The sequence below is a fragment of the Coregonus lavaretus genome (assembly GCF_964263955.1).
Source record: "Coregonus lavaretus genome assembly, chromosome: 10".
NCBI lineage: Eukaryota > Metazoa > Chordata > Actinopteri > Salmoniformes > Salmonidae > Coregonus > Coregonus lavaretus.
This window is the reverse complement of record NC_139997.1, coordinates 12,112,024-12,136,006: the sequence shown is the minus strand read 5'-3', so window position 1 is coordinate 12,136,006 and position 23,983 is coordinate 12,112,024. Positions and strand designations below refer to the sequence as shown.

Here is a 23,983-nt window from a genome sequence, read left to right as displayed (position 1 = left end):
TACACTTGAATCACCATTGTGGACAGTGCAGACTTTAATGTGGTTACTCTGAGATTCCATGAAATGGGGTGAGTGAGCTAAGAGATTTCTTATTTGTTTGATGTAGTCTACTATGTTAGATGTTACCATTAGTTTACAGTATATGCAACTGTGATTCACAGTATATGCAACTGTGATTTATACTGTGAGTCAGAGTTTATTTGGTTAATGTATTATTCCCTTTTTTGTGATGTGAACTTAAGGGTTACGGGTCAAGTATCTGAGAGAGTATAAAATAAGCCTGATCACCGAAAGGTTCAAAGGTCTCAAATTAACACAAAGATGAGCAAGGCACATTTGATTGGTAACTGATCTGATTTCACAATTGATTGTTTGCTGATCTGATTTGACAATTGATTGGTTACTGATCTGATTTCACAATTGATTGGTAATTGATCCAATTTGACAATTGATTGGTTACTGATCTGATTTGACAATTGATTGGTAATTGACAGTTGATTGGTTACTGATCCAGTTTGAGATATTGGTCTGTGTATTGATTTCCTTCTTTGATTTCTTTCTTTGCAGGTTATGTCACACTGGCTTTTGCGGTACACCTTGTTCAGAGCATTTCGGCAAGGGATAAGGGATGTCTCCAAAAAATGCAGCATGTGGCATTGAATGTTATCAGATCAGAATATGTCATGGATGTAAGTCAGATTTCAAAAATATTATTTCTTAGATTTTATTAATTCTCTTGTTGATATTGGGTTTGCACACTGCATGCACCCTGAGGTTTGAAACACTTAAGTGCTCTCTTTCACAGGCAATGTGGGAACATAACTGTAGAAGTTGGAAACCGATGGTAAATAACAAGGTAAGCTCTTAATACATTCTATTTGACTTGATTTAGACTAAATATTGTTGTTTTTTCATTGATTAACAGCACCATATTTTACATTTCATTTCACTCAACAAACGAATCTAGCCTAAGTGCATTTTCAAATGGTCTCGTTGCCCGAGCGATGACGAATATGTTGGGAAATTGAGGGAGATACAATGTAGATTGGCATCTTCTGCAAAGGCAAGTATTTTGAACATCCTTCTATCTGTCATATTTTCCATGTGTCTATCATTGTTGTTATTATGACAGACAGTAATAGTAAGGTGTTTGCTGTCAGATTAAGTTTCTCTGATATCAAAGGTACAAATAGTGTTTGATTATGTGTTTGATTTTCACAGGTTCCAGATTGTGAGCATATGAAGAACATTCCACATAAAAATGCCACAGATCTGTGCAAGTTCTTGCAATGCTGGCAAAGTTTTGTATCTGCAAACCTAATTTAGTGATTTGTTTTATGGCTATATTTAAAACCAACTGCAGAAGAGGTGTTTGATATTGTTTTTAAATAAAATATTAATCAACACTGATTGATTATCATGTATGTTCTGTAAAACGACATGTCAGCCTTCTTTGGTGAAATTGAAGTATTCTTTGTGATTGCTTACTTTCAGATATCATTTTTCAGATTCCCTTTGTCCTTTAATTGTGCTTTTAAATGTATTATTTATGGGTTTTTTTAAACACTTTTATAATAAACGTGTATTTGACAAACACTGTAAAACAGTCTTGATTTAGCTACACCAGAAAATATGTATTCCCAATTGACACATAAGGCCATATTTTTTTAAACTATACCAATCATTTATCAGACATTTTTCAATAATTCGTTGATTCATTTATTTGCAATAAAATAGAGACTGAGAGGGGTAACTATATTGAGATAAGTAATTATCTCGGGGAACTATAATCACACGGAACTAACACAATTCCCTTATTTCCGGTCTATCGGACATATTGCAGTGTAACACAATATATGTTCATGCTTTGAAAACATTGAAGGACATGCCACAGGAATATTCTGCCTCTCGTTTCAAATTCAGTCTACGATAAGGGTCTCTAGATTTTATAGAAAGCATTACTTGATGTACATCATAATCTAAAACATGCCCGTGTGCAGTAAAAAGGGAAGTGTTATATTTTCAGGCTTTAGAGCATTGGGACTGTATTCGAATCACCTCCCACACGTGGTACGGTACCATAAGAAACACAGAGAATTCTACGTTGTGACAGCCGTTGGAAACTGTTTCCACACGTACAATGTAAGTCCGTATTATGTTGTTGGAAAGCTAGCTATTTACTTGTCACATATACTTCACAAAAATGATCACGTCAGTGGCACTCACAATGCACTGCCTTTGCATGATGCAGGTTCGTCATTATGGGCGGGTCTTAGTGGGCCTGGTCCGTCCTACCACACCTCCTTCTTGCCCTTTGAAATAAAATATTTAAATATTGATCATTTATTTGACCGAGACGCTCGCCGACAGAAAGACGCATCAATCTCAGTTAAAGCACCAGAGCGAGCGAAACAGCGTTCCTCTGTCTCATTATATTTAGACCATGTATGTGACGCTGTCTGGACCAAAAGAGTATTGCATGTCATACTATTTCTGGCCAGACAGCAACAGCTCCTTGGGATACATTTAGAGGGGCGCTGTTTCGCTCGCCCGGATTGCTTTCTCCGGTGACGTAGTTTCTGCAGAGAGGAAGAGGCAAAGTCAGTGCAGTGTTGCCAATTTAGCGACTTTGTCAATATATTTAGCGAGTTTTCAGACCCCTCTAGCGACACATTTTCAAAAAAGCGACTAGCGACAAATCTAGCGACTTTTTCTGGTGTTATTGGAGACTATGACGTGAAAGCACGTATCGTTCTTACTCTTCTCAACGAGCAGCGGGTGCTGAGACATGAGCATCTTGTCCCGAGTGGCGCAGCGGTCTAATGCACTGCATCTCAGTGCTTGAGGTGTTACTACAGACCCCCTGATTCGGCCGTGGTTGGGAGTCGCAAAGGGCGGCGCACAATTGGCCCAGCGTCGTCCGGGTTTGGCCGGTGTAGGCTGTCATTGTAAATAAGTTCTCAACTGACTTGCCTAGTTAAATAAAGGTAAAATAACAATAAATAAAAAATTATATACAGGTCTCTAGTTTCAACCTCTTGCGAATTGGAAAGGAAAGTTGGCGGGTGCTGGATTCAGGATTCCTTAAAGTAAATTGTTTTGCCAAAATTATAATTACGCCCGTCTAAATAAAATCATTCAAAATACTTCTCCAGGGAGCATGACTTAGCCACAGAGGGTCATTAATAGCCGTGGATTGTTTCAAATCACAAGTGTATCAATGTGTGCATATGGCAGAGGCTGGTGCTGTCCCTTAGTTACATTTTTACTTTTAGATTTGTATCATTTTACTTCAGATTTGGATAATTAACCACGTGACAATGATTTTGAGAAACAAAAACGTTATTATTGAAATGATACTGTTCCACGAAAATGCGCATATAAAAATAATCATAACTGGCACACAGATCAGTAGAAATGGTAGGATAAGTTGTAAGCTTCCCCAACCTTGAAACTCATGAGCTGCCAATGGTCTTTACTATAACACCCATAAAAAAAAAAAGGTGAAAGTGCAAGCGTATGCACACACAGGAGGTCCCTTGAAAAACTGTGCCCGCCTTTGGAAATCAAAGGCCCGTCCAACTCACTGGATCAGTGAAACAACATAGAGAAAGTGCCATGCACGAATGCAGACTTTAATACAATAGTTACATTTAGTTACTTGATAGCTAATTCCAACGTTGTCTCAGAGCATTTCGTATTATTCTTTATGTAAATCTGAGATTCTCCATTTAGTATGATATGTTACGTTTGGTATGGTGTGTATTAATTTGTGGATGTCCATCATCCATTTCGTATGATATGTTACGAATTACAATTCGGATATGTTACGAATTTAGGGCTGTCCCCGACAAAAAATATTCTTGGTCGAACGAGAGTCATGTCTGCTCATACTTGATGTTTCTACAACTTGATTGGAGTCCACCTGTTCTGTTACCGAAATCCCTAATTTGTTTAGGAAAAATATTCCCTCAACCCTTGCTCTCTTTACGTGACACATGTATGCATCACATGCACGTGACCAATAGGGCCAGACCTATAGCATATCATAATTTTTAATGGTTGCTCAGGCGGTAAAGGGTAAGTCAGATGTGTGGAATAAATTTGACTAGTTGTTTAAAATACTGGAGATCCAGAAAAAGAAGGAGCAATGCATGCATATTATGTGTGCCAAACAGGTACTGTTAGATTACAACGGGCGTAACTTTGGTTTTAGAAGTGGGGGGGACTATTATTATTATTTATTTTTATATCCAGTCGGATAAACACCCCAAACAGCCTACCCGACCGCTGTGTGATGACATGAACAAATGAATGATTGATACCGTAGCCTATTGAAATATACAGTGCCTTCGGAAAGTATTCAGACCTCTTGACTTTTTCCACATTTTGTTACGTTACAGCCTTATTCTGAAATTTATTAAATGTTTTTTTCCCCTCATCAATCTACACACAATACCCCATAATGGCAAAGCAAAAACAGGTTTCTATAAATGTTTGCTAATTTATCCAATAAAAATACGTTTACGTAAGTATTCAGACCCTTTACTCAGTATTTTGTTGAAGCACCTTTTGCAGTGATTACAGCATCGAGTCTTCTTGGGTATGACGCTACAAGCTTGGCACACCTGTATTTGGGGAGTTTCTCCCATTCTTATCTGCAGGTTCTCTCAAGCTCTGTCAGGTTGGATGGGGAGCGTTGCTCCACAGCTATTTTTAGGTCTCTCCAGAGATGTTTAATCGGGTTCAAGTCCGAGCTCTGGCTGGGCCACTCAAGGACATTCAGAGACTTGTCCCGAAGCCACTCCTGCGTTGTCTTGGCTGTGTGCTTAGGGTTGTTGTCCTGTTGGAAGGTGAACCTTCGCCCCAGTCTGAGGTCCTGAGCGCTCTGGAACAGGTTTTCATCAAGGATCTCACTGTACTTTGTTCCGTTCATATTTGCCTCGATCCTGACTAGTCTCCCAGTCCCTGCCGCTGAAAAACATCCCCACAGCATGATGCTGCCACCACCATGCTTCACCGTAGGGATGGTGCCAGGTTTCCTCCAGACGTGACGCTTGGCATTCAGGCCAAAGAGTTCAATCTTGGTTTCATCAGACCAGATAATCTTGTTTCTCATGGTCTAAGAGTCTTTAGGTGCCTTTTGGAGAACTCCAAGCGGGCTGTCGTGTCTTTTACTGAGAAGTGGCTTCCATCTGGCCACTCTACCATAAAGGCCTGATTGGTGGAGTGCTGGTTGTCCTTCTGGAAGGTTCTCCCATCTCCACAGAGGAACTCTGGAGCTCTGACAGAGCTCCAATCGGGTTCTTGGTCACCTCCCTGACGAAGGCCCTTCTCCCCCCATTGCTCAGTTTGGCCGGGCGGCCAGCTCTAGGAAGAGTCTTGGTGGTTCCAAACTTCTTCCATTTAAGAATGATGGAGATCACTGTGTCCTTGGGGACCTTCAATGCTGCAGAAATGTTTTGGTACCCTTCCCCAGATCTGTGCCTCGACACAATCCTGTCTCGGAGCTCTACAGACAATTCTTCCGACCTCACTCTCAACTGTGGGATCTTATATACAGTGGGGAGAACAATTATTTGATACATTTCTGATTTTGCAGGTTTTCCTACTTACAAAGCATGTAGAGGTCTGTAATTTTTATCATAGGTACACTTCAACTGTGAAATCCAGAAAATCACATTGTATGATTTTTAAGTAATTAATTTGCATTTTATCCAGATCCTTCAGGTTTCGGGGGCTGTCGCTGGGCAATACGGACTTTCAGCGCCCTCCAAAGATTTTCTATTGGGTTCAGGTCTGGAGACTGGCTAGGCCACTCCAGGACCTTGAGATGCTTCTTACGGAGCCACTCCTTAGTTGCCCTGGCTGTGTGTTTCCGGTCGTTGTCATGCTGGAAGACCCAGCCACGACCCATCTTCAATGCTCTTACTGAGGGAAGGAGGTAGTTGGCCAAGATCTCGCGATACATGGCCCCATCCATCCTCCCCTCAATACGGTGCAGTCATCCTGTCCCCTTTGCAGAAAAGCATCCCCAAAGAATGATGTTTCCACCTCCATGCTTCACGGTTGGGATGGTGTTCTTGATAGATTGTGCCATCTCCATGGCCTCCACAATGGATTAGTCCACTCAGAGAGGCGTGAATCAGACAGGTGTCTTGTACACCATGAATATTTAATTTTGATTTTTTGCTACTGCTGGACTAAAGAAATCTGGTTCACCCAACAGCATATCGACCAAACAATCGACCAGTCGACTAAATGGGGTCAGCCCTATACGAATTTAAATTTGTACAATATGTTACGAATTGCAATTTGTGCAGTATGTTATGAATTTGCAAAATATATGATGTGTTACCAATTACAATTTGCTGTGGTTAACGTTAGCTAGCTCTATCAATCAATCAATCAATCAATTTTATTTTATATAGCCCTTCTTACATCAGCTAATATCTCGAAGTGCTGTACAGAAACCCAGCCTAAAACCCCAAACAGCTAGTAATGCAGGTGTAGAAGCACGGTGGCTAGGAAAAACTCCCTAGAAAGGCGAAAACCTAGGAAGAAACCTAGAGAGGAACCAGGCTATGAGGGGTGGCCAGTCCTCTTCTGGCTGTGCCGGGTGGAGATTATAACAGAACCATGCCAAGATGTTCAAAAATGTTCATAAGTGACAAGCATGGTCAAATAAGGGATTAAGGTTAGGAGTTAGGTTAAATAATTAGGGTTAGGGGATGGGTTAGCTAACGTGCTAAGTAGTTTCAAAGTAGCTAAAAAGTACTAAGTAGTTGCTATAATGCTAAAGTTGTCCGTGATGAGATTCGAACACACAACCTTTGGGTTGCTAGAAGTTCGCGTTTTTTGCCTTATCTTATGTAACCATTCCAAATGTAACATATCGTATTAATTTGAGTGTCCCAGATTTACTTTTACAATGAGAATGTGTTCTCAGTCAACTTACCTGGTAAAATACGGAATATTTTTATTATATTTATTAAAATAAGGATTAAATAAAATAAAATAAATAAAAACGATGTTATGTCTAGTCTGCGACCAGTCTGCTAATTCTAATATTTTAATCGAAGTGGTTATTTAGTGGTCCTAGTGGTGATCAACATTGGGCATAGTTATAAGTAACCATAGCAGTGACTAAAAAGAGAAAGTTATCAGTTCACCTGTTTGCACAATTCATTGGCCATTCTATTGTTTTGTTTGGTAATGTCCATTCCATTGTTTTGTTTAGTGATGTTGTCATGTATTTGTAATATTGCAGGTCAAGAAACTTGGAATCGTTGCTGTCAGTAAGTAGGACGCACGCACATTTCGTGATATGACATTACCATTCACAGCAGGACTTCCTGCCTACAGAAATCAACAACAAAATACATAGCTATCTGCCAACTGTCAGTGTTTGCTCTTCCCAATGTGGGCATGTGTCAAGGAAGGGCATACATTGGAAAGATTTGATTTGGTTTATGTATGTCAGAAAGTTTCTCCACTGTATGTCATATCACTGAGTCTAGCTACCTTTATTAATTCAGCGTTGTTACAGTTTCTAATATATAGCTATCAATGTTACCATTTGACAGTAGATTTATGTAATGTATGATATTTTCTAAAGGTAATGCAGTTCCAGAGGACATATCATACCTAGCAGCTGATCGCATGCTGGTCTATGTTGCAAATGGGAGAAAAGTAACAGCATTTGCTAGGAACAAAGAGGTAAAGTAGCCATTCCTTCACTTATGATGAATATACGCTACATGACCAAAGGTTTGTGGACACCCGCTCGTCGAACATCTCATTCCAAAATCATGGGCATTAATATGGACGGTGCCACGTTGAAAGTCACTGAGCTCTTCAGTAAGGCGTTCTACTGCCAATGTTTGTCTATGGAGATTGCATGGCAGTGTGTTCGATTTTATACACCTGTCAGTAACGGGTGTGGCTGAAATAGCCGAATCCACTAATTTGAGGGTGTGTGTGTGTATATATCTATATCTCACACACACACACGCCAGTCTCAACGTCAACAGGGAAGAGGCGACTCCGGGATGCTGAACTTCTAGGCAGAGTTGCAAAGAAAAAGCCATATCTCAGACTGGCCAATAAAAAGAAAAGATTAAGGTGGGCAGTCTGAGATATGGCTTTTTCTTTGCAACTCTGCCTAGAAGGTAAGCATCCCGGAGTCGCCTCTTCACTGTTGACGTTTTGCGGTTACTATTTAATGAAGCTGCCAGTTGAGGACCTGTGAGGCGCCTGTTTCTCAAACTAGACACTTTAATGTATTTGTCCTCTTGCTCAGTTGTGCACTGGGGCCTCCCATTCCTCTTTCTATTCTGGTTAGATTCAGTTTGCGCTGTTCTGTGAAGGGAGTAGTACACAGCATTGTACGAGATCTTCAGTTTCTTGGCAAGTTTCAGAAGGAAGTTATTTGTTTCTGGCCATTTTGAGCCTGTAATCAAACCCACAATTGCTGATGCTCCAGATACTCAACTAGTCTCAAGAAGGCCACTTGTATTTCTTCTTTAATTAGCACAACAGTTTTCAGCTGTGCTAACATAATTGCAAAAGGGTTTTCTAATGATCGATTAGCCTTTTAAAATGATAAACTTGGATTAGCAAACACAACGTGCCATTGGAAGACAGGACTGATGGTTGCTGATAATGGGCCTCTCTACACCTATGTAGATATTCAATTAAAAATCAGCAGTTTCCAGCTACAATAGCCATTTTCAACATTAACAATGTCTACACTGTATTTCTGATCAATTTGATGTTATTTTAATGGACAAAAAAATTGCTTTTCTTTCAAAAACAAGGACATTTCTAAGTGACCCCAAACTTTTGAACGGTAGTGTATATAAAATCAATATAGTAGACATAGCGCTAGCTGAGCTCACACACTGGCTTTAACCCAAATGTAATGTTGATGATTATGAATGATCTTGGTTCTAGTAAACTGACTGTGAGACGTTGCATCTATCCAGGTTGTTCACACATACACCGGCCATGGAGCTGATGTTCACCTCCTGCTGCCTTTCGGGGATCACATCATTTCTGTGGACAGGGACAATGTTGTCATTGTCTGGGACGTGGAGTCAGAGGGTTGGTGTTGCAAAAGAATGCATAACATAACATTTGGAAAATCTGTTCCAATTAACCTTGAGTAGAAAATGTTTTGGTTAAAATAATTATCAGTAGTACTTTTTTAGTTTTCCAGTTTAACCAGTTCTTGTGAAGTGCATGAAATAGTGTTTTTCCCACAGAGGAGTACCTGCAGATAACATTTGACAAAGTGTCATTTGAAGTGTCTGCTGTAATGCACCCAAGCACTTACCTGAACAAGATCCTGTTTGGGAGTAGCCAAGGAGGTCTCCAGCTCTGGAATGTCAAATCCAAGTAAGGTCATTCATGTAGAATTATAATTTGGTTATGAAATCCTAAAACTGATGGGACAGCACAACCAAAGATCTGTAATGCACCTGAATTTGTTATAGTGTGCTTTATCAAAGTTTGGTCTTAAATTTAGGACAACTTGACATTCTCTGTACTCATTAAGTGCATTCCTTTTTTATTTTAGCAAACTCCTGCACACCTTCCCTGGATGGGCATCGGGAATCACAGTGCTTCAGCAGGTTGGTTGAAGTATATTTATTCTCAAAGCTGAAAGTGAATTAATAAAAGGTTTTTTTGAGGAATTGTCAGCCAAACATATGTTCAACTCCTTTCACGTACTGTATAGAAAGGTTAAGGTACTATGTTGCTTCATATATGGCACCCCTTAAGGTTCTATATGGAACCAATGTTGGTTCATTGAAGAAGAACCCCTGGGGTTCTGATCAAAGAACCCTACAAAAGGGTTCTATATAGAACCGTTAGGGGTGCCATATATGAAGCAAGAAATAAAACAGTTTATGGTTCAATCAGAACCTTTTCTTCTAAGCATGTAGGGCTTAGGAAGACATACATCTCCGTTGTATATCTAAGGGGGACATACAGTGCATTTGGAAACTATTCAGACCCCTTCACTTTTTCCAAATGTTATGTTACAGACTTATTCTAAAATGGATTAAATCTACACACAATTCCCCATAATGACAAAGCAAATGCAGGTTTTTAGAAATTTTAGCAAATGTATTAAAAAATAAAAACGGAAATATCACATTTACATAAGTATTCAGACCCTTTACTCAGTACTTTGTTGAAGCACCTTTGGCAGCGATTACAGCCTCTAATCTTCTTGGGTATGACGCTACAAGCTTGGCACACCTGTATTTGGGGAGTTTCTCCCATTCTTCTCTGCAGATCCTCTCAAGCTCTGTCAGGATGAATGGGGAGCGTCGCTGCACAGCTATTTTCAGGTCTCTCCAGAGATGTTTGATCGGGTTCAAGTCCGGGCTCTGGCTGGGCCAATCAAGGACATTCAGAGACTTGTCCCGAAGCCACTCTTGCGTTGTCTTGGCTGTGTGCTTAGGGTTGTTGTCCTATTGGAAGGTGAACCTTCGTCCCAGTCTGAGGTCCTGAGCGGTTTTCATCAAGGATCTCTCTGTACTTTGCTCTGTTCATCTTTCCCTCGATCCTGACTAGTCTCCCAGTCCCTGCCGCTGAAAAACAGCCCCACAGCATGATGCTGCCAGAACCATGCTTCACTGTAGGGATGGTATTGGCCAGGTGATGAGCGGTGCCTGGTTTTTCCAGACCTGACGCTTGGCATTCAGGCCAAAGAGTTCAATCTTGGTTTCATCAGACCAGAGAATCTTGTTTCTCATGGTCTGAGAGTCCTTTAGGTGCCTTTTGGCAAACTCCAAGCGGGCTGTCATGGGCCTTTTACTGAGGAGTGGCTTCCGTCTGGCCACTACCATAAAGGCCTGATTGGTGGAGTGCTGCAGAGGAACTCTGGAGCTCTGTCAGTGACCATGTGGTTCTTGGTCACCTCCCTGACCAAGGCCCTTCTCCCCCGATTGCTCAGCTCTATGAAGAGTTTTGGTTTAAGAATGATGGAGACCGAGCAATGGTGAGCAACTCAATATTAGGAAGGTGTTCTTAATGTTTTGTACACTCTGTTCAATCAGAAATGTAAAGTGTTTCCTGCCCAGCTTATCTTTCTCTTGCGGTCGTCACTAGTTACTAGAGTCACAAAGTCATAAACCCTGCCAATTTCTCTTCTTAAAATCTGATTTTAAAACTAACCTCAATCTTAACAACATTGCTAACCTTATGCCTAACCATAACTTTAAATTAAGACCAAAAAGCACATTTTTGTTTTTATGCATTTTGAAGATATAGCCAATTTCTACTTTGTGGCTGTGGTAACTTGTGGAAACCCTCTCCCACTCTTTTCCTCCAAACCTTCCCCTCAGACCCCAGCTGTGGACGTTGTGGGCGTTGGCCTATCATCGGGTCAGATCATCATCCACAACATCAAGTTTGATGAGTCACTGATGAAGTTCCAGCAAGACTGGGGCCCAGTCACTTCATTGTCCTTCAGAACAGGTGACATCACCATTAGAACGTAGTGTTGTATTTATTATGGTTATAATGATGTGGTGTCACTGCTTTGCGTAAAAAAATTATTATAATAATCGTCCTTGATATGCTTAAAACAAATATTTACTTACCTCTTCACACTGATATGATTGTTTTCTAGATAGTCATCCAGTAATGGCGGCTGGTAGTCCTGTCGGACATATTGGACTGTGGGATCTAGAAGAGAAAAAGCTTGTGTGTCAGATGAGAGATGCCCATAACACAGCTATCGCTGGACTAACATTCCTCCATGGCGAGCCTCTTCTCATCACCAATGGGGCTGATAACGGCATTCGGGTTAGTGTTACTTAGATTGCCTCATTCACTAGAGGGCATCAGTGTAAAATTGCTGTAAATAATTGTCATTCTTTCAGTCATGTCTCAATATACCGTTTTTACCTACAGATCTTAAAGCTTTTATTAGCACATCTCTAGTTGCAAATTCAGCACTGCTAACACAATCCAGTACCAAAATACCATGAAGAATTAATATATTTGACCATTGAGTTTTGAATGATCAAAGTCCTATTCCTCAGGTGTGGATCTTTGACACGGCGGGCGGAGGAGGCCGTCTACTCAGGAGTCGTCTGGGACACAGCGCCCCGCCCACTAAGGTCCAGCACCACGGCCTGAACGGACATCACATTCTCAGTGCTGGTATGTGTGACTTGCTGTCTCGTGTGGCTCAGTTGGTAGAGCATGGCACTTGCAACGTCAGGGTTGTGGGTTCGTTTCCCACGGGGGACCAGTACAGAACAAAGTATGAAAATGTATATACTCACTACTGTAAGTCGCTCTGGATAAGAGCGTCTGCTAAATGACTCAAATGTAAATGTATCAGGCAGTTGTATAAGGCATCTATGAGTTTCTAGTAAAATTGTTATTAGATTTCTCTCTAATCCGCTGTACTTTTTCTTTTTCTAAGGTCAAGATGGTACTCTGCAGTCGTTCTCCACTGTTCATGAGAGATTCAACAGGAGTTTAGGACATGGTACGATTTATTTTCTCTTTCGTGGAAAGATGGCTGTTATGGACAACGAGATGTTGATTTTAGTACTGTTTTTTTACTTGCATAAATCCTTCTTTCCTGTATTCTTCATGAAAATAAACAAATTGGTAACTAGGTTCCATCAACAAGAAGAAATCCAAAAAGAAAAGCTTGAGGTATGACGAACTGAAGCTTCCTGCCATCACAACTTTCGCCTCAGGTATGTTTAGCAAAAAATGTAATTACCTTCATGAGGTAAAATTACTCAAAACAAGTCTCTGTTTTTATGTGGAACCTTTTATCATTGAATGTGATTTTAAAAAATGAAACGTTGATGTTTTCTCTGATTCTGTATGTGATGTAGAGAGTGCCCGTCAGAGTGATTGGGACAGTATAGTGGCGTGTCACCGAGGGTATCTCATGACGACCACCTGGAACTATCAAAAGGGCAGCATGGGAGCACACAGGCTGGAACCCGAACGCTTCAACAAGAACCGTGCTCTCAACGTCCACGCTACGGTAGCTAAATACATTACTGGTCATGTACAGTTTATTGTTTTAGTGTAAAATGAACCCAAATCATTTGATAAAGTTCGATCAATAAGACATCTACCTTTTAAAAAGTTTATTACACAGAAATAATATACATACTATTTATGTTGATTAAACCTGTGTTTTCTCTCCTCAGGCAGTAGATATCACATCATGTGGTAACTTTGTAGTGGTAGGACTCTCATCTGGACACATTGACGTTTACAACATGCAGTCCGGCATGCATAGAGGTCAATATGGAGAGGACAAAGGTAAGTACCCCCATAAAGACAATTGCTTGTGTATATTTAGCTCATGATTTCTGTTATAGATTCATCTTTAATTTGTCCCATCTCTGACTCTGTAGCTCACAAGGGGCCGGTGCGCGGCGTGTCCGTGGATGGACTCAACCAGCTGACCATCAGTGCCGGAGCTGACAAACTGGTCAAGATCTGGAAGTTCAAATCTAGGAAGCTGGTCCACTCCATTGACCTGGGCACCTCACCCGCCACCACACACCTGCACCGGGACAGGTAAGGGTCAGATAACACCACATGACTGCACTTTTTCCAACTTAAAGGGATAGTGCGGGATTTTGGAAATGACGCCCATTTTCTAATTACCCAGAGTCAGATGAAACTCATGGATACTTTGTCTGTGCGTCCTGTATGAAGGAAGTTAGCGGTAGTTTTGCGAGCCTTTGCTAACTAGTGTTAGCGCAATGACTAGTTAGCGTTGGCTCACGAAACTACATCGAACTTCCTTCATACTGGACGCAGAGACAGAAAAATGGTATCCATCTGTTGCTGGGTAAGTAGATAAAGGGCTTAGTTGACAATTTTGCACTATTCCTTTAACTTTATACACTGATTTTTTTCACTTGGTTATTACATAGCAGTAGACTAGTGTCTGATTGCAGTCTCTTCTTGCCCTGGTAAAGTGGTATGCTGGCCATCGCTCTGGACGACTTCACGCTGAATGTTCTGGACATGGAGACCAAGAGGATTGTCCGTAAGTTCCCTGGCCATCGAGGACAGGTCAATGACATGGTGAGTCGTTATCTCCACATCTCTTTCCCTTTCTCTGTTTGGCACTTATCTCTCTCAATTTGAACTCGCTCTCTCTCGTTCCCTCAAATATTATTTTTGTTGTCTGATGATTCACCTCAGGCTTTCAGCCCAGACGGGCGCTGGTTGATAACATCAGCCATGGACTGTACCATCAGGACATGGGACCTCCCCTCCGGCTGGTAAGACCATCCCTGTCACTGATGGAGTAGTTTAGCAGGTCGCCAACTGGGGGAGGGGATAGGGTTTGTTTCTGGACCGGGCCCTCATACTTTACTGATGTTTCTCAGTCCGTGACCATTCTCACACCTGTGACGTCACCAGCCCTGCCTTGTCATTTCCTCTCCCCACAAACTGAGATCGATGAGATGACCTTTGTCCAGAGATTTCGAAGACCATCTTTGTTTCACTTTATCATAAATTGAGTCTATCAATTAATGTAATCGCTTTAAAGTGCTTTCCAGTGGAAATCCCCTCTCAGCCTTCAGTCATTCTTGATTTCTCCTCTCTTTTTGTTCTTAGCCTGGTGGACTGCTTCTTGGTAGACTCTGCTGCAGTCAGTCTGACCATGTCACCAACTGGGGACTTTCTGGCCTCCTCACATGTCGACTGCTTGGGGATATACTTATGGTAAGAGTCACCACCACATCAAGGAAAGCCTGGGTGTAGGAGTCAAAATCATTCTCAGGTTATGTCATAGACATTCATCTTATCACATCTCAACTTATTTAAACTGCAAACAAGAATTAGCTGATAAAGGAAAAATCTTGATTAGCTAATAAGTCTTTTGAACTAATGTGACTCAACAAATTAGTATTAATATTGTCAATTTGATATCTCAAAAGATATGTGTTGGAATACGTGCTGTAGCATTATGAGCAGTTATTGGTAGAATTCAGTAGTAGAATTCAGTGTTATTAAGTAGGATAGTAATATTTACTATTATTCTTGAGTGAGTATTCCATGTTGAGTGACTATCCCGTGTTGTGTGTTTCCAGGTCCAACAACACGCTGTGCAATATGGTGTCACTGCGCCCCCTGCCTTCAGACTACGTCCCCACTGTGATCATGCTGCCAGGAACCTGTCCAAACCAAGGTACCTACTGAACAGCCACTGTGAACCCATGCAGCACTTACTCTGTACCCAGCACAGGGGCCAGAAAGCCCCCACACCATCTGGACTGGCATATGTAACAGTGGTATCAGCCAATTATTCATGCATTGATATTGAAAGATATTCGATATGGAGGAAGTAAGTGTGTCCTTGATTTTATAGATACTTGTAACGGTCCTTTTGAATATTGACTAGATATTTATGGAGGAAAACAATACTCAAATCAAAGTCAAATCAAATGTTATTTGTCACATGCGCCGAATACAACAGGTAATACAATGCTTACTTACAAGCCCTTAACCAACAATGCAGTTCATGAAAGAGTTAAGAAAATATTTACTAAATAAACTAAAGTAAAATAAAATGTTTAAAAATTAAAAAGTAACACAATAAAATAACAATAACGAGGCTATATACAGGGGGTACTGGTACCGAGTCAATATGCGGGGGTACAGGTTAGTACTGTGCCATAATGTGTGCCAAAGTACATTCAAACACAATTCTTGAAATTACCTCTCAAGAACTTGAGCACTATTACATTCTGCAGATGAAGAGGGAGAGGAAGATGATGATCTCAACTCTGAGATGATAGAGTATGAGTCTCCAGAGCAACTGGACCAGCAGCTGGTTACCCTCTCTTTGCTGCCCGACTCTCGCTGGAAGAACCTGCTGCACCTCGACATCATCAAGGTGAGCATGTCACTGGTGGTTGTCTGTGGAGAAAAACGTGTGACTGACTGACGGTTTCAAACCCTGGTGGTCCACAAAATGTAAGACTGTCTTGCTCCTCTGACACTGGTGGTTGTCTTTGGAGAAAAAAGTGTCACCGACAGGGTATTAAGCCCTTTTTGTCTGTGCGACTCTTGACTCTCTTAGCCCTCTGAGCTAAATCCAAGGCATCGTCTCCTTACACATCCACAATGACAGACAACACGTGTAGCAATTGTTCTGTAACGTCGTTGTCATCTCACCACTCTTCTCTTTTGTTTGTTTTGTCTGACTAAAATGTGATTGTTGTTTTCCCTGTTCATATATAGAAACGGAACAAACCCAAGGAGCCCCCCAAGGTTCCGAAGGCTGCCCCCTTCTTCATGCACACCATTCCAGGACTGATACCACAGTTTGCCCCCTCTGAAGGCTCCAACCAGGAAGAACAGGTGAGAGAAGTTGGCTGCTGATAATAAACAGAACTCTGAAAATACCCTAAAATCATAATACTGTATATGTAAATCAAATATTATAATATTGTATAAGTTAAGATTGTTTGCTTTTCATATTATCTGATAATTACTGTATGTTATTTGGTTTAAATAATGTGTATTTTGTTTACTTTTTCCACAGTCAAAGATTGTCAATTTTGGAGTCCTGGCACAGAAGTCCCATTTCTACCAACAGCTAGAATCTGCCACACTCAGCAACAAATGTAAGTCTGAGTCTCACTTAGCTAGCAATTATTGACAGTAATTGTATATGTATTTATGTAAAACAAATGGGGACCACAATGGAAATATGTCCATAATGTCCATTTGTGCAATCCCGGACACGTTTAACAAAAATCTGTGTGTATATGTATATATATATATATATTTTTACTGACTAATAAAATCAATCAATCAAACCTCTTGCAAGTCTGAATCTCACTTCGCGAGCAATTATTCACAGCACCTCTTGCAAATAGAAATTCCTCTAACCCCAAATCACTTCTGAGGCCCTAAAAACGGAAGAATGTCTTTAGAATTCTTTGTGAATTGATTGCCCCCCATCTATCCTCAGAGTTCGTACTGCTTGGTGACCTAAATTGGGATATGCTTAACACCCCGGCCATCCTACAATCTAAACTAGATGCCCTCAATCTCACACAAATTATCAACGAACCTACCAGGTACAACCCTAAATCCGTAAACATGGGTACCCTCATAGATATCATCCTGACTAACTTACCCTCTAAATACACCTCCGCTGTCTTCAACCAGGATCTCAGCGATCACTGCCTTATTGCCTGCGTCCGTAACGGGTCCGCGGTCAAACGACCACCCCTCATCACTGTCAAACGCTCCCAAAAACACTTCAGCGAGCAGGCTTTCCTAATTGACCTGGCCCAGGTATCCTGGATGGATATAGATCTCATTCCGTCAGTAGAGGATGCCTGGTTGTTCTTTAAAAGTAATTTCCTCTCAATCTTAAATAAACATGCCCCATTCAAAAAATACAGAACTAAGAACAGATATAGCCCCTGGTTCTCCTCAGACTTGACTGCCCTTGACCAGCACAAAAACATCCTGTGGCGTACTGCATTAGCATCAAATAGCCCCCGCGATATGCAACTTTTCAGGGAAGTTAGGAACCAATATACACAAGCAGTTAGGAAAGCAAAGGCTAACTTTTTCAAACAGAAATGTGCATCCTGTAGCACTAACTCCAAAAAGTTTTGGGACACTGTAAAGTCCATGGAGAATAAGAGCACTTCCTCCCAGCTGCCCACTGCACTGAGGCTAGGAAACACTATCACCACCGATAAATCTACAATAATCGAGAATTTCAACAAGCATTTTGCTACGGCTGGCCATGCTTTCCACCTGGCTACCACTACCCCGGCCACCAGCTCTGCACCCTCCGCTGCAACTTGCCCATGCCCCCCCCGCTTCTCCTTCACACAAATCCAGACAGCTGATGTTCTGAAAGAGCTGCAAAATCTGGACCCCTACAAATAATCTGGGCTAGACAATCTGGACCCTTTCTTTCTAAAATTAGCCGCCGAAATTGTCGCAACCCCTATTACTAGCCTGTTCAACCTCTCTTTCGTAAAGTCTGAGATCCCCAGAGATTGGAAAGCTGCCGCGGTCATCCCCCTCTTCAAAGGGGGTGACACTCTAGATCCAAACTGTTACAGACCCATATCCATCCTGCCCTGCCTTTCAAAAGTTTTTGAAAGCCAAGTTAACAAACAGATCACCGACCATTTCGAATCCCACCGTACCTTCTCCGCTATGCAATCCGGTTTCCGAGCTGGTCATGGGTGCACTTCAGCCACGCTCAAGGTCCTAAACGATATTATAACCGCGATCGATAATAGACAGTACTGTGCAGCCGTTTTCATTGACCTGGCCAAGGCTTTCGACTCTGTCAACCACCGCATTCTTATTGGCAGACTAAATAGCCTTGGTTTCTCAAATGACTACCTCGCCTGGTTCACCAACTACTTCTCAGATAGAGTTCAATGTGTCAAATCGGAGGGCCTGTTGTCTGGACCTATGGCAGTCTCTATGGGGGTGCCACAGGGTTCAATTCTTGGGCCGACTCTTTTCTCTGTGTATATCAATGATGTTGCTCTTGCTGCTGGTGACGCTCGGATCCACCTCTACGCAGACGACACCATTTTGTATACATCTGGCCCTTCATTGGACACTGTGTTAACAAACCTCCAAACGAGCTTCAATGCCATACAACACTCCTTCAGTAGCCTCCAACTGCTCTTAAACACTAGTAAAACTAAATGCATGCTCTTCAACCGAACGCTGCTTGCACCCGCCCACCTGACTAGAATCACTACTCTCGACGGGTCTGACCTAGAGTATGTGGACAACTACAAATACCTAGGTGTCTGGTTAGACTGTAAACTCTCCTTCCAGACTCACATTAAGAATCTCCAATCCAAAGTTAAATCTAGAATCGGTTTCCTATTTCGCAACAAAGCCTCCTTCACTCATGCTGCCAAACATGCCCTCGTAAAACTGACTATCCTACCGATCCTTGACTTCGGCGATGTCATTTACAAAATAGCCTCCAACACTCTACTCAGCAAATTGGATGTAGTCTATCACAGTGCCATCCGTTTTGTCTCCAAAGCCCCATATACTACCCACCACTGTGACCTGTACGCTCTTGTTGGCTGGTCCTCACTACATATTCGTCGCCAAACCCACTGGCTCCAGGCCATCTATAAATCACTGCTAGGCAAATCCCTGCCTTATCTTAGCTCATTGGTCACCATAGCAACACCCACCCGTAGTATGCGCTCCAGCAGGTATATCTCACTGGTCATCCCCAAAGCCAACACCTCCTTTGGCCGCCATTCCTTCCAGTTCTCTGCTGCCAATGACTGGAACAAATTGCAAAAATCTCTGAAGCTGGAGACACTTATCTCCCTCACTAACTTTAAGCATCAGTTGTCAGAGCACCTTACCGATCACTGCACCTGTAACACTGAAATTAGCCCGCCCAACTACCTCATCCCTATATTGTTATTTATTTTGCTCATTTGTACCCCAGTATCTCTATTTGCACATCATCTCTTGCACATCTATCATTCCAGTGTTAATACTAATTGTAATTATTTTGCACTATAGCCTATTTATTGCCTTACCTCCATAACTTGCTACATTTGCACACACTGTATATATATTTTTTCTGTTGTATTTTTGACTTTGTTTTGTTTTACCCCATATGTAACTCTGTGTTGTTGTTTTTATCGCACTGCTTTGCTTTATCTTGGCCAGGTCGCAGTTGTAAATGAGAACTTGTTCTCAACTGGCTTACCTGGTTAAATAAAGGTGAAATAAAATAAATAAAATAAAGAATCACAATACTTGAACCTACTGCTAAATCTGAAGTCAAGTTATTAGCATGTGTAGTAACTAGAGGATGTTTTGGCACACTTTTACATTGCTGATACCTCCGGTCAATACAAATACAATGAGTCATAATCCATCATCATTGTTTCTTCTAGATGATGGCCCTGTGGGGATGCTGAAAGAGATGGGTCCGTCTGGGATTGATGCTGAGCTCCGAGGGCTGGCCCCTGATATGGGTGGAGATGTCTCCGTCTTACAAGGCTTCCTGAAGATGGTGGCCAGCATGCTGAACTCCAAGAGGGACTTTGATCTGGCACAGGCCTACCTGGCACTCTTCCTAAAGGTAACCACATCAATATTCTAGTCACCAACACTGTAGCTGCGTTAATAAGCTGCTGTTATATCTGTGTTATAACACTGTTATTATTGATTTAATTGACATGTTGAGTTTTTATTGTTGCATGTGAGTTCAACAATGTTATTACCCCAGTAATTATAGCATCGCTACATGGGTATATTTTTATTTTTATTTTACCTTTATTTAACTAGGCAAGTCAGTTAAGAACAAATTCTAATTTACAATGACGGCCAAACCCGGACGACGCTGGGCCAATTGTGCGCCACCCTATGGGACTCCCAATCACGGCCGGTTGTGATACAGCCTGGAATCGAACCAGGGTCTGTAGTGACGCCTCTAGCACTGAGATGCAGTGCCTTAGACCACTGCGCCATTCGGCAGCTTAATGTTAAATGATATCAAAGATGTCACTAGATGAAAAGGGAAAGCTGTTTTCTGTTGCATTGACTGTCATCCACTTACATCTGACACCAGCAGATGGAGTCAGAACATTATGATTGAAGATTTTTTTTAAACGGTACAGAACTGTGAAAGAAAACAACAAAATTACAATATATATATACTGTGATACACAACACCCTATTCAATCAAAACCAAATGCTACATCTCCAGTAGAAGTCAAATGAAAATGAAACATTTATTAAGAAAACATGTTTGACTTGATATGTAGTTCTGTTGTTTCACTCTTAAACTAAGCTCAGTTTTGTTGAGTACTTGAATTCAAATTGTATCTTTACAGAACATGAACAATGTGTTTTTGACTTCACAGCACCACAGACACATTTTGTTTCAGAAGGTTCATAACGTGTGTATTTCCTGTATGGTTTGTCTTACTTCTGAGGTTCCTTCACTAACTCAGTGTAGTTTCTCTCTCTCGCGCTCTCTCTCTCTAGCTACATCTCAGACTGATCACCCAGGAACCAGAGCTCATGGAGGAGGCGTCTAGAGTATCTGAGAAACTGGAGGAGACGTGGACATCCATGCAGACACTTTTCAATCAGAGCCTGTGTTTGCTGTCATACACCAAGAGTGCACTGCTTTGAGGTGTGCCTCTCCCAACCAACCCCATGCCATTTATTTTTGTTTTATTCATGTGGTTTTTCACACCGATCTTTGTATACATCTCTATACAGCATTGTAGACTCTAGTTTCACACTTGATGCAAGAGAAGTTGGCCACATTTATATTATATATTATGTGCTCTAATGCTTTTGTAATGGTTTAACAAAATATGAAGTTGAATGAAACTGTGATTGACCAAAACCTGATGTAACTACCTTTTTAAAATAGACGACATGATTGTCATCATTATATTACTCCACATTATGTTTTCACTTTACGTTCTTACCCTAATACAATTTGATGTTCATTGGTTCAGCATGAGTTATCACATTTTGAGATGTTCCCTGCTGTCTCGGTGGTACACAGCATACAAATGAGGATTATACAGAGGACAAAATAGATGTGTACATGTTCTGTACTCCATAGACAAATCGGATACATCGATATATTTTCAGTATTCAGTCCTGTTGGGGATGATAGTTTTGTCTCACGACGACAGAGCAGGTAGTGGAGCAGATGGTGTCTGTGTGTTCCCCTCTGTAGCCAGGCTCTGCTGGAGTCCTTGAGGATGACCAGCTATGCAGGGTGTGGGTTTGGGCTTGGGACAGAGGGTTAGACAAGCCCTTCATTTGAATGTGTTTCGATGGTAAGGAAGATTAAACAGTTAACTATTATTTTATGTATTACAGAAATGACATTTTTCACATGTTGTTTTGTTACAGCCTGAATTTTGTGTCACTGCCCTACGCACAATACCCCATAATGTGAAATTATGTTTTTAGAATCTTTTACAAATTAATTTAAAATGAAAAGCTGTAATGTCTTGAGTCAATAAGTATCCAACCCCTTTGTTATGGCAAGCTTAAATAAGTTCAGGAGTAAAAATGTCATTAAAAAGTCACAAGTTGCATGGACTCACTCTGTTTGCAAGAATGGTGTTTTACCATGATTTTTTGAATGACTACCTCATCTCTGTACCCCCCCCCCCCCCCCCCACATAATTATCTGTAAGGTCCCTCAGTCGAGCAGTGAATTTCAAACACAGATTCAACCACCAAGACCAGCAAGGTTTTCCAATGCCTCGCAAGGAAGGGCACCTATTGGCAGATAGGTAAAAATAAAGAAAGTATTCATTAATAATGGCCGGAACAGAGCAAATGAAATGACATCAAACACCTGGGAACTGTATTTGATACCATTCCACTGATTCCGCTCCAGTCATTACCACAAGCCCATCCTCCCCAATTAAGGTACCACCAACCTCCTGTGGTATCCATACACCCAGTCACTACAAAGATACAGGCGTCCTTCCAAACACAGTTGCCGGAGAGAAAGGAAACCGCTCAGCAATTTCACCATGAGGCCAATGGTGACTTTAAAACAGTTACAGAGTTTAATTGCTGTGATAGGAGAAAACTGAGGATGGATTAACAACATTGTAGTTACTCTACAATACTAACCAAAATGACAGAGTGAAAAGAAGTAAGCCTGTACAGAGTAACAATATTCCAAAACATGCATCCTGTTTGCAGTAAGGCACTGAAGTAAAGCTGCAAAAAATGTGGCAAAGAAATGAACTTAATGTCCTGAATAGAAAGTGTTATATTTGGGGCAAATCCAACACATCACTGATTACCACTCTTCATATTTGGTGGCTGCATCATGTTTTGGGTATGCATGTCATTGGCAAGGACTAGGGAGTTTTTTTTAGGATAAAAACAAACGGAATAGAGGGAAGCACAGGCAAAATCCTAGAAGAGGTTGGTTCTGCTTGCTTTCCAAAAGACAATGAGAGACATTCACCTTTCAGCAGGACAATAACCTAAAACACAAGGCCAAATAGTTGCTTACCAAGACTAAATTAAATGTTCCAAAGTGGCCTAGTTACAGTTTGGACTTAAATTGGCTTGAAAATCTATGGCAAGACTCAAAATGTTTGTCTAGCAACGATCAACAACCAACTTGAGAGGTTGAAGAATTTTAAAAATAATAATGTGCAAATATTGCACAATCCAGATGTGCAAGGATCTTAGAGACTTGCCCAGAAAGACACATTTGTAGTTGATTCCAACATGTATTGACTCAGGGGTGTAAATACTTATGTAAATTAGATATTTCTCTATTTCATTTTCAATAAATGTGCAAACATTTCTAAAAACATGTTTTCACATTGTCATTATGGGATATTGTGTGTAGATGGGTGAGATGTTATTTTTTTTTTTTTTTAACTATCTTAAATCCCGGCTGTAACAACAAAATGTGGAATAAGTCGAGGGGTATGAATACTTTCTGAAGGCACTGTACATCTTACTCAGATGTCTTGCATCTTCGACAAATATGAAAGTGTTATCATTGAACGATAAGAATGTTATTTACTGAGCATCAATTGCATTTCTGTGATTTGTCGGTATTCATTATTTAAAAAAGACAAAAAAAGACAGATTATATTATTTCCAGTTTATTGTAGGTAGCTTAGTGGTTAAGAGCGTTGTGCCAGTAACCGAAAGGTCGCTGGTTCTAATCCCCGAGCCAACTAGGTGAAAAATCTGTCGATGTGCCCTTGAGCAAGGCACTTAACCCTAATTGCTCCTGTAAGTCGCTCTGGATAAGAGCGTCTGCTAAATGACTAAAATGTAAAATGTAATTGTAGGGCTGGAAAATGTCTTCTTTTTTTTTTATTCTGTGGGCCTCTCTCACAATATACAAATCTTTGTGGGAATAATTACGGCATAATTACATAGTTCAAATGGTATTTAAATGTCATAA

At 41.0% G+C, this 23,983-nt stretch overlaps 1 protein-coding gene across 1 annotated transcript; it reads left to right on the top strand.

Moving 5' to 3' along the window:
• Positions 1-1,830: 1,830 nt before the first annotated feature.
• Positions 1,831-22,136, top strand: LOC311135715 (WD repeat-containing protein 36-like). Its single transcript, XM_084169737.1, has 23 exons — positions 1,831-2,142; positions 7,271-7,298; positions 7,619-7,719; positions 8,988-9,105; positions 9,267-9,399; positions 9,581-9,635; positions 11,361-11,493; positions 11,648-11,823; positions 12,063-12,183; positions 12,452-12,517; positions 12,651-12,734; positions 12,879-13,033; positions 13,203-13,317; positions 13,413-13,578; positions 13,986-14,094; positions 14,215-14,294; positions 14,635-14,742; positions 15,111-15,208; positions 15,774-15,916; positions 16,264-16,383; positions 16,568-16,649; positions 19,953-20,140; positions 21,049-22,136. Exons 1-23 carry the CDS (start codon positions 1,987-1,989, stop codon positions 21,196-21,198), a joined length of 2,685 nt encoding a protein of 894 aa, XP_084025863.1. The 5' UTR covers positions 1,831-1,986; the 3' UTR covers positions 21,199-22,136.
• The last annotated feature ends 1,847 nt before the right edge of the window (positions 22,137-23,983 follow it).

What these genes read in the sequence shown, in the direction of transcription:
- LOC311135715 (XM_084169737.1), top strand. Translation starts at nt 1,987, where the DNA reads ATGCCCGTGTGCAGTAAAAAGGGAAGTGTTATATTTTCAGGCTTTAGA. An exon ending in TCAATATGGAGAGGACAAAG is followed by an intron (nt 13,318 to 13,412) that starts GTAAGTACCCCC and finishes CTGACTCTGTAG; the next exon opens with CTCACAAGGGGCCGGTGCGC. An exon ending in ACACACCTGCACCGGGACAG is followed by an intron (nt 13,579 to 13,985) that starts GTAAGGGTCAGA and finishes GCCCTGGTAAAG; the next exon opens with TGGTATGCTGGCCATCGCTC.